Source organism: Penaeus japonicus, unplaced genomic scaffold (genome assembly GCF_977035675.1).
Source record: "Penaeus japonicus unplaced genomic scaffold, GWHDUDI00000001_assembly GWHDUDI00000014, whole genome shotgun sequence".
In the NCBI taxonomy this organism is placed as follows: Eukaryota; Metazoa; Arthropoda; class Malacostraca; order Decapoda; family Penaeidae; genus Penaeus; species Penaeus japonicus.
In genome coordinates this window covers 12,386,394-12,396,393 of record NW_028234416.1, presented here as the reverse complement: position 1 = coordinate 12,396,393, position 10,000 = coordinate 12,386,394, and the positions used below count along the sequence as shown (strand labels likewise).

The window sequence follows — 10,000 nt, the reverse complement described above, 5'->3', positions numbered from 1 at the left end:
CCTTTGAATCAAATCAATAAATGCATTTAACCCTACCTCTTTGTTAGTTCCTCTCAAAATGAGAAGAAAAAGGGAAGTTTTACAGGCTACATATACACAACTTCCCTTTACTTTCTTTGCTAAATTCCAGAGTATGAAAACTCTAAGCTATCACATTCAATCTCTCTCGATGATTTCCAACACCCAAAACTCCAAACGAGGGATTAATGTTGTATCAGGAGGAACTGATCACAACTTCTCCTGATACTTTGCCTTATCAGTGAGACTTGATGAGTACTATAAGTTCTTGGCAGTACTTATTTAGACAAAGCCACATTTGCCTCACAAGGCAACATTGGGGCTGGCACTCAGACCTCTATTTCTACTTCTACCAGTACGTGAGGCACATGATCACAAGTGGGCAGAGCGGAGTAAAAAGCCGCTATAAGTTGAGTAAAGTTGACAGGCAAGGTATATAGATGGGCATAATAATGCAAAATTACCATGGCATATAATTCTACATAAGAGTTAATGAGAAAAGAGTGATAGAATATGGAGAATCTCATCAAATAAAGAGGTGGATGTAAGATGGCAACATATCTTAGGGAAGAAAGATAAGTACTAGATGGATGTTATGCAAAAGTACATAGTAAGTATAAGGATGAAAGAGTCATACGAGTTAGAAAAAAATAAGTAGATCGTACATGATATATTGTACATCCATTAGAGTCAGAGATTGAATCAAGAGTCAGAAAGGCATTATATATGCTTGACTTGAAGAGTAAAGCCCACTAGTTACCCTCATACTAGGGAGATACTAGATTTTATTTTACAATCTACATGTGATGTATTTGTGTAATGTATTACATCTTTGTAACAAGAGTATCCATGATGCCTGGAACATTCCTATTCCCATTCAGAAAGTTGCCCAAGAGGTATTAGTAGATCTGAGAAACAAGAGACCATACATATTCATTCATGTGTACATATGGTACATACTATATAATAGGACATGATATAAAGCAGTGATATTGCACTGAATTTAGGAATAGAAGAGAGTATGCCAAGGAGTGAGAAACTGTTAGACTTATTTTATGTATCTCTAGGATGATTTACTTTGGTTAATATTATATGAATGGAAGTCCATGAATTTGTTATATACCCAACCTGCAAATAATGCTTGCACTTGAATCTTTCAAGCTTTCTCTTTTTAGGTAGGCATTACAGGAGGCAGTCTAGGTCAGGTGATGTCGAGAGGTTACACACTGTTCTAGGAGTCAAGTTACCATAGGGACTGTCCATGTCATTCATATTTTAATGTGAAGACACTTCTTCATGTGATTTGGAGACCACACCAGCACAGTTCCAGGAGGTCCTAGAGGCCATTGTTTTTTCACATGGCACTCAGGAAAGCAATATTTTTACACAAATTTTTCCCAGAAGGAATAGCACAATGATTTTCCCAGCCATTCTAGGCCACCATAACATTCTACTTTTTCTTTCTGGACTAATACAGCCATAAGGCATTAAAAGTATCAATGTTATTCTGTTCCCTTTACATTATATTCACTTCCTCCGATTTGGCTGACAATGATGCAACTGATGACCTGGAAGACAAAAAATCAAACTATTGAAATACAGCCCTCAACATTACTTAAATATATATTTTCTCAAACATTCACACTAAGAATTCTTAGTTAATGTATTACACAGTCTAAATTTAAAAGTTATTTTGAGAAGCACAATTTAAAGGAAGTCAAGTTATCAAGAAAATACAGACAAAAACTAACTTTGAAGTCGCATGCTTCAGCCCTGAAGAGGATTCTTGACTACTGACTGAGGGTGAGGATCTGCTGCCTTTTTTGAGGACCCGCTCTAAGTAGGCAGCTGGAGCCCAACCTTCATAAGGTGTCCCAGAAACCCTGACGTACCACCAGCCAGCACATCCGACCTTGATCAGATCTACGTAGTCTCCCTCACGCAGGCTAACTTCAGATCCTCCCATGGCATTGTAGTCAGCCAAGACAAGGAACCGAGATGAGGTGTACTGAAAATCATTTATGAGTGTTAGACGCCTTTTGCAGAAATATGTCAAAAGCAGGCCATAAATCCTCGCACCAAGACGCCCTAAGAAAGATCCTGGGAACCTCTACTTACCTCGGTGCTCTCAGAGAATGTCTCTTGATCCTCTTCCTCGTCAGAAGCTGAATAGTCGGATGACCAACTCTCCTCTTCCTCCTCTGGGGCATCCCCTAGAGAGGCATCTGCAGATTTTATCCGCAGAGAGCGTTTGCCTAATTCCCGGCTGGGCTCACCTCCAGGACGGCCCTCAGAGCTGCTAGAACTGATAGACCCGCCACTGCCTGTCACACCATTGCCTGCTATATCCCATGACGCCGTCTGTCGCAGAGCCCTGCAGAAAAATTAAATATGTATTGAAAGTCACAATACAATCATCTGTAATCTATTTTCTGCAGTTTAGGTTTAACTTTAGCAAGTCGTTCAACCTGAAGGAGAAGTCTCACCTGTGTTGGGTGGTGGGAGACAGAGGAGGAATTCGAATGCCATTAAGACTGGCACCCTTCTGTATTCTAGCTGAATACTGCTTGATATTTTCTCCCTTGAGATACTCAAACTGGTCAAGCAGTACCCGCTTTATCTCCTTAACCCACAGGTCCTTGACTTCTGATGATGGGGCCAGGATGGTATGAACCTCTTGCCGGCCCTGAAGCCAGACCTCAAACTTTCGGATATCGCCTTTGTGGCCTCGAACACTTTCTGTTAAACCAACCTGTGACATCTGACATAAAATAAAAAATGGAATCAATAAAAATAGCATTTCTCTCATTATAATAAATCATTCCATAATTAGTTTTGTGAAGAAAATAGGTATAGAAAACATATAGATACTTTCATATCAAGACCCAAAAATATAATCAACTATGAAATAAGAATATTACAAGAGTATCCATACCTTCAGGGCATTTTTGAAATGGTAAGTAGCACGGTCTGAATCCTTGCCAGTTCTCTTGGTGAAAAGTAGCATCTTTTCATAGAGGAAAATGTGTCTTTGTGCTGGCTTCAGACGGAGCTCGCGAAGTCCCTTTTTGCTGTCATTCCACACACTGAAGTGGCCTTGCATGAGCAGCTTCCCCAGGTCTGCCAGATTGCCCTGCACAAACAAAATATATAAAACTTTCAAACAATGTCTGCTTTAGGGTTAACATCTTGCTCACAACAAAACAGTTTGGTTATCAGATATCAGAGATGGTTTGATAAATTTCAAGACATTTATATTAACAACTACATATCATGGATCTGAAGTCTTTGTTTGTTTGTCTCAAATTACAAAAAATAAAAAAATCATAAAAAAAAAAAAATACACAAAAAATCAGTTCATTCACAGAAAAATCTCCTTTCCTTTATTTCTGAAATTCTAATCAACTACAGCATCCGAGCAGATCTATCGGTGAATGAACACACCTTCCCTGTTACACCTGTCAACAAGGCAAGTTCCTTACCGGGAATCCTGTGATGGCAACCTGATGCATGGAGTCATTGAGGCACTTGAGGACTGTGAGCATTGTGTCGACCGCCTCCTGCAACTCCCGGCGACCTTGGCTACCTTCTACACATTTCAGTAAGTCCTGTTTTAACAAGAAAGAAATCCGTTAATCATATTTCCACTTTCAATTACTAACACACACACACACACACACATACAAATCTGTCTCTAAACCCTCACAATCTTAGAGAGCAACATAACACCCACTACCAACTGATGAAAAATAATTCAGATTCACTGGAAGGGAATGAGTGAGCATACAAGAGGCTGTGTCCTTACCTTCAACAGGAGCTGATACTTTGTGATGCGTTGCACAGGCTTCAGAAGGTAGGCACCAAGTGGAAGTTTGTGATGGAGACGACGCTGACACTCTTTGAAAAATGGGTTTTGATCACCTACTTGCCGACGTAGTTCTTCACTTTGAGGTTTGTTCTGACAGTACAGTGAGTATAGCCGATGGAATGTATCTTTCTGAAAGTGAATAAATAGTACATTAAGTATAAACCATTTAAATCACATACATACATATACATACAAAATGTTACTCTTGAGCAACGCAAAAGTCAAATAAATTCTCAACATATAATATTTACAAATACAAAAATATCAAGTATGTTTAATATCTGGCAGTATTACTCAAGGAATATATGTTCATCAACTGTGACAAACATATATCTTCAGTGAGAAATACCACGGTGATTTTATGTCCCATGCTTCTAAGCTAAACTAATAACCATAATATTCTGGAAGCTAATTTGGCATGTCATAGTTTCATTAACAATAAGTTTTTCTTTTTGTTTGTGCTGGTTAATAAAATGAAAAATCCAAGAAAATATAAGAAAATACTGAGTTTGAATACAATTCTTTGATTTTATATAAGGCTTTGAAGTATTACACAATGAAAAAAGTATGAAGCACAAAGTATTAGAAGTTTGACATTGACACTACCATAAAAATGGGTACAAATTACAAAATTACCCTAGGTGAAAATCACAACTATTATGAAAATGTTCCTTCCAATAGCTACACGGTGATATTAAGATCTGAAAACAGAGTCACAACTAAGATAAACCATAAGTAACCATCTTGCCATATCAAGCCCCTTCAAAGGACACACACACACACACACTCACACACACACGCACACGCACACGCACACGCACACACACATATATGTATACACACACACACACACACACACGCACACGCACACGCACACGCACACACACATATATGTATAGAAAAATAAATTAATATATTCATTTAAATAATCATATTGCTATTCATACAAATATATCTATCCATCTGTCTATTCATTCATCTTAAAATCTATCTTTCTATCCAGCCACCCACCCATACAGCACCATGGCCCCCACAAACACACACACAAAAATACATTTTGCAATGAACTCACCCTCTGGACAAAACAAAGACCAATGAGCTCTGGCGTATTAATGCAGTTCTCTAAATCCCGCAGGAAGACATCATTATGGAAGCGGAAAATATCCTCCATGTTGCCAAAGAGAATATCACTCTTGCCATATAGGTTGACGGGGATGAGAGGCTGCATTTCTGGGTTTAGCATTTCGTCCTTGTAGCCCTAAGGAAAAAGAAGATTTTTTATTTTTTTTTATATGCAATATCTGAGATGTGCGTGTTTGAGCAGAACTTTTGAAGTCATGACACCTATCATTACCAGTTTGCTTATAAGGGAAGTGCTAGTAGGAATTATGCTGGTACATGTTCTAATTTCTTTTTTCAAGTGGAATAACTGTGAGTGAATAAGACTAAGTTATTTTGTTATTTTACCTTGAGAATAGAGCAGAGTTCTGACACATAGATTCTCTCTGTATCCAAAAGCTCGCGGAGGACATGGCCTCGCTTAGCGCGCGCAGCTTCTGCATCACCGACCCAGTCAGGAGAATCTCCACTGTCACCAAGCTGTAGGAAAAGGGTATTTATATATCAGGACAAATAAACAAACATTCACACAAATATTCTTATGAACAATATTTTTTGGTTATCTATCTTTACATCATTTTCAAACAACCTTTATTCGGAGGGCCTTTGGATATCAAACAAGTCAGTCACATTTAATATTATAGATTACCTTTCGGTTTTCTTTTCCTTTCACTCAAGGATAATTATATATTGTCACCCAGCAACAATAAGGCACATAATTTCTTTTCTCAACAAGCTGTACAGATGTGAAATGGTAGCTCTTAGGTGGCAGCAAAATTAAGAGACAAATGTGACCAGAGTGCTGCTAGGACAGTTGCCAGGCAGAACATGCGGTTTCAAGAGAAGATATAATCCCCATGTCCTATCACTGTTCTGGACCAACACTGGTTTATGAAAGAGATGCAAGCAACCCTATATATTGTGTAATTACTAACAGCAACTTCATATTTTGGCAACCCAACATAAAGAGAGATGTAGAAACAATGAGGAGCATTGAATCAGTAAGACATACCAGTTTGTTTTTGTCATATAATAAGTGTGTTACACTGACAAGATGATTAACTAGTAATTACATTGGTATTACACGAATGACTATGATCATATTGCAGATCCAAAAAGTATGATCTGGCAAAAGTTTGATGTGAAAAAAAAAGAAGTAATAAGTGTGATATCAATTAAAAAATAAAGCTAGTGCCATTCTTTCATGGCCTATCAACATAATTTGTTTTTCTAACTCATACCTACATAAAAGTAGCATTGTTTACCGAATACAAAACAACAATAAAATCAGAAACACACAAAATATGGCTGAATGATCATAGTAATACTGTAGACCTTGTGCAAAATGGGGGTTTACCTAATACTGTGCAGTAAAAGAGAAAATATGTAAAAGGTGAATGGAAAACATCATAAGAATGGCCTTTTATATATACACAGTAAACATTATTGATTGTTGGGCTAGGAAAAAACTACAAAAAACATTCATGCACTTTAACACCAGTGGATCACCAATCAATATATGACAGCTGCTCCCATTATTCATGTGTGAGGCCATATTGTAAGTGCTGCAGTTAAATATAACACCATAAAAGAATCACCAGGAATTGGATAATCTGAATCATGGCTCACTTAATATGTATGAAATTATATCTACCAACTAATGGACCCAATTTTTCACACAATATTATGATAATTTCTTGGAAGGCCCTGTTATCTTTTTAACAAATCCCAGATGGCTTGTAAATTTGACTGAGAACCAGTTTTAACAAAACAGACATGTATGTACCATATGCTTTTATACAACCAATTTTCTGAGTATCTAGCAAGAAAATATTCTGACCAACAATAAGAAGTATGACAGGCTAGAGACTGATGTCCAAGACAGTGTAAACCAAGGATTCAGCATCATTTAAACTGATACATATGTGTTCTAAGTTTTCTAGGTCACTACACTGCCCTGGGAACAGCTTCTTCAAACCCAGGATTTAGGAGATTCATCACATTTAATCTGCGGCTGAGTGCTGCTAGAGCAATGGCGGTGCATCAGTGCTGGGAGAAGTCTACAACCACTGGCTAACTGGTACACAGAGAAAATAGTTGCCAGTCACTTACTTCTGTTGTTTGGTTCACATTAATCTGTAACAACTGGAGACTATGTATTACATGTGGGCCCATTAAGTATATTCCTGAAGGCTCAGTTGGAAATCTACATTCATCTCTCAGTGGTTCATGGGAGTAACTCTCCCTCCTTCTTACGACCCGAACACGCCGAGTTCCTATAGGAGCTTCTGAGATTGGTCTAAGGCACGTAACATCTTGTCCAAGGCAGACAGTGACTGGTCGTGGGCGATGCTTTGGTGCCTGGCCTCCAGCACTCAGGCGTAACATCTATTTTGAGGAAGAGCTCTGATAATCTCAACTGCAAGTCTTTGGAATCTCAAGTCTGAACAGTAGGTCAGAGTCTGGCTTGTCCCAACAGCCATTGACTTGTAGCTGACAACTACCTCTTTGCCTGGAATCTCTCTTTTTTTTATATATAACAATCTTGGACAAGTCATGATTTGTTCACCTTCATAGTCTTGCCTCATTTGAATGTGCAAATGGTTCTGCATGAGACAGGGCCCATATAGCAACAACTTACCTCACAATATATACATTAAAAAATTATCTGTAAATATTGAATATAAGGGCAAACTATAGCTTCATATATTGTATTCCAGGCGTTATTAGGTGCCTCTATGTCAGAGATGGGTATTAGTAGGTTCAATAATTGCATATGAACAACATAACCTCACCTCACAGAAATAGTATAATTTCACTGCATGAGATTTTTATTCCATAAATAAATCATTATATCTGCAGTACTAAAACTGCAGTGTAATTAAATCTTTACCTCTGATGAATGTACAATGTTTATCATAAAATTATGTACATTAACTATTTTCTTAATTATTAATAACCTGTCATTGATGGTTTTCTTCTCATTTAAACAATAAGGTTTATTTTCCTTTGGATGAAATAAAAATAAACAACATAATATACCCTACTATTGGTTACAGTTTAAGTACACCTAACTGTTAGCTTCCTTTTTAAAAGATGACTTTCACCGAGTGAAATATGAAGGGAAAAACCTATCTTTTATAACTATAAACCATAAACAATCATCAAAAGAGTATCACAGTCAGGGATTAAGTGTTTCTGCTTGTATTCCCAAGAAGCATTACCGGCACTTACATGGCACCAAATGAAATTTTGCAGCCAAAACATTTTCCTTCAAATCATTCTTAGGGCAAAGCATTTTTAATGTAATTTTGGCATGTACAGTTTAAAGAATTTATCTCAATAGGCAAAGAAGTCTGTCCCTGGATACTGAAAGGGAAGGACTTCGTTATGGAATTAACATAGGAAAAGGTTTTTATTTAACATTGTTTGCTTTAAAGCACTTAGAAGATCAGCACTTACAAAACTGTTGCAATGGAGAGTCCACATTGCAATATAGCAAATGGTTGACTGTATCAAAATCAATTTTTAAATTTTATTCTTGCCTCTTTCTCTGTATCTGGCAAAGGCTTCAGGCAAAACCAGCGATGCCACCAGGAACATATTCTACCTCCCTTGAACCAGAATCCACCACTCATGAGAAGCAACATTTGGAGAGGGAATACAACAATAGTTAGTGTGCCAGAGATGATCCACTGCTTCTCGATTCTCCACCAGGGACATACACTGACAGTATATGAAGAGGTCAATGAATAAAGCAGTGTCACACATCCAACCACTACATGGGAACTTACCTTGGGTAAAGTTGATGCTTTCCTCATGCTTTTGGGACTTTTAGGGAGGTCCGCATGGAGGGGAGATGCTGGGTGAGAGTGTGGGTGAACATTGGCATGCCCTTGTGGGTAGTGGAGTGGGACTGCGGGCTCTGGTGTCACAGCATGCACGGGTCGAGGCAGACGAGTAGCCAGCTTCTTTAAGGAACTCTTTCGCTTTTCACACATCATTTGTACATCTTCTATACGTTTCAGTACCTGAATATTACACACTCTGTTAGGATATTTTCTTTGTGGGATAATCTAAAAGCAAAGCATGTGAGATAATAGCATTATAATGGTGCCAAATAAGCTTAACTGATTAACAGGAAAAATAATCATTACATTTTTTTATTTGATATTACGTTCTTGTTTATCTTCAGGTATTGATATTTTTCCCATAGAACAAAAAATCAGGACAAAAGCAGATGAAATGTATACTGAGAAAAGCATAGGCCATAAATATGAAAAAATCTTCTCACCTGTTGCACTAAGCCCTTGGTTTCAGGCGTGATGACATCTTCAAACATAGTCCTAAGTTCACGTGTGGTTCCCAGCCGACTGTAATCTGAGGAAGCTAAGAATTCATCCAATTCCCTAAGAGCTTCCTCAGCAAATTCAGGGGCCTGACATCGCTCAATCTGTTGTGAGGCTAATAGCTCCACACCTTCTGTGCACCACTTGTTTGCCTGTAACATAAAAAAAAAAGTAATTTTGTCTGATGTTTGATGTATCTTGCCCTTCACTTTCTTCGTTTCATTTGTATTTTGTCTTTCATAACTGCTTTTTAACATTTTTTTATTCTAATCAATTGTGCAGTCTTTTACAGAGAGTATGCATATACTCTCTACCAGTTTTATGTTTAGTTTTGTTTTTCTTTTCCATAAATAGCTGGTAACTTCCTTTGCTCTTGTTAAACAGGTGAGAAGCAGCAGTCTAAAAGCTGTTTGTAATTACATACATCAAATAAAACCAAATAGAACCGATAAAGTATCAACTACACACTTAGGTACTAATTAAGTTGTTAAATAAAAATTTCACATTTACTGAAAAAGTGTGCCCTTATCATTGCTCACCTGTTCAATACGCTCTTGCAAATCCCGACACTTGTGTAGCGTCTCCAATCTGTTTGTTATGCGGTCGTGGAAAGCGTCCCTCATCCTCACCAACTCAACGCACTTTG

At 37.7% G+C, this 10,000-nt stretch overlaps 2 protein-coding genes across 3 annotated transcripts in view; both read right to left on the bottom strand.

Annotated features, from left to right (window-relative positions):
• Positions 1 to 10,000, bottom strand: part of LOC122246565 (guanine nucleotide exchange factor DBS-like) — a 361,752-nt gene that overhangs the window by 1,684 nt on the left and 350,068 nt on the right. Inside the window, exons 10-21 of one of the 2 annotated variants that reach the window (XM_086543917.1) lie at positions 9,894 to 10,000; positions 9,300 to 9,506; positions 8,800 to 9,036; positions 5,354 to 5,485; positions 4,959 to 5,144; positions 3,824 to 4,015; positions 3,501 to 3,626; positions 2,954 to 3,151; positions 2,505 to 2,779; positions 2,137 to 2,392; positions 1,770 to 2,026; positions 1 to 1,586 (exon numbers count right to left, since the gene is read on the bottom strand). The exon at positions 1 to 1,586 is cut by the window's left edge and continues 1,684 nt beyond it; the exon at positions 9,894 to 10,000 is cut by the window's right edge and continues 85 nt beyond it. In XM_086543917.1, the coding sequence (XP_086400043.1) occupies positions 1,535 to 1,586; positions 1,770 to 2,026; positions 2,137 to 2,392; positions 2,505 to 2,779; positions 2,954 to 3,151; positions 3,501 to 3,626; positions 3,824 to 4,015; positions 4,959 to 5,144; positions 5,354 to 5,485; positions 8,800 to 9,036; positions 9,300 to 9,506; positions 9,894 to 10,000 (2,225 nt within the window). In that variant the 3' untranslated portion in view covers positions 1 to 1,534. The remainder of the gene's footprint in view (positions 1,587 to 1,769; positions 2,027 to 2,136; positions 2,393 to 2,504; positions 2,780 to 2,953; positions 3,152 to 3,500; positions 3,627 to 3,823; positions 4,016 to 4,958; positions 5,145 to 5,353; positions 5,486 to 8,799; positions 9,037 to 9,299; positions 9,507 to 9,893) is intronic. The other variant, XM_086543918.1, reaches the window with a different exon arrangement.
• Positions 6,939 to 7,521, bottom strand: LOC147470512 (uncharacterized). Its single transcript, XM_086543922.1, has one exon. The coding sequence runs from the start codon at positions 7,391 to 7,393 to the stop codon at positions 7,079 to 7,081; it is 315 nt and encodes a 104-aa protein (XP_086400048.1). The 5' UTR covers positions 7,394 to 7,521; the 3' UTR covers positions 6,939 to 7,078.

Bases quoted from the DNA above. Each gene is read 5' to 3' on its own strand.
- LOC147470512 (XM_086543922.1), bottom strand. From the start codon at position 7,393: ATGTTACGCCTGAGTGCTGGAGGCCAGGCACCAAAGCATCGCCCACGA.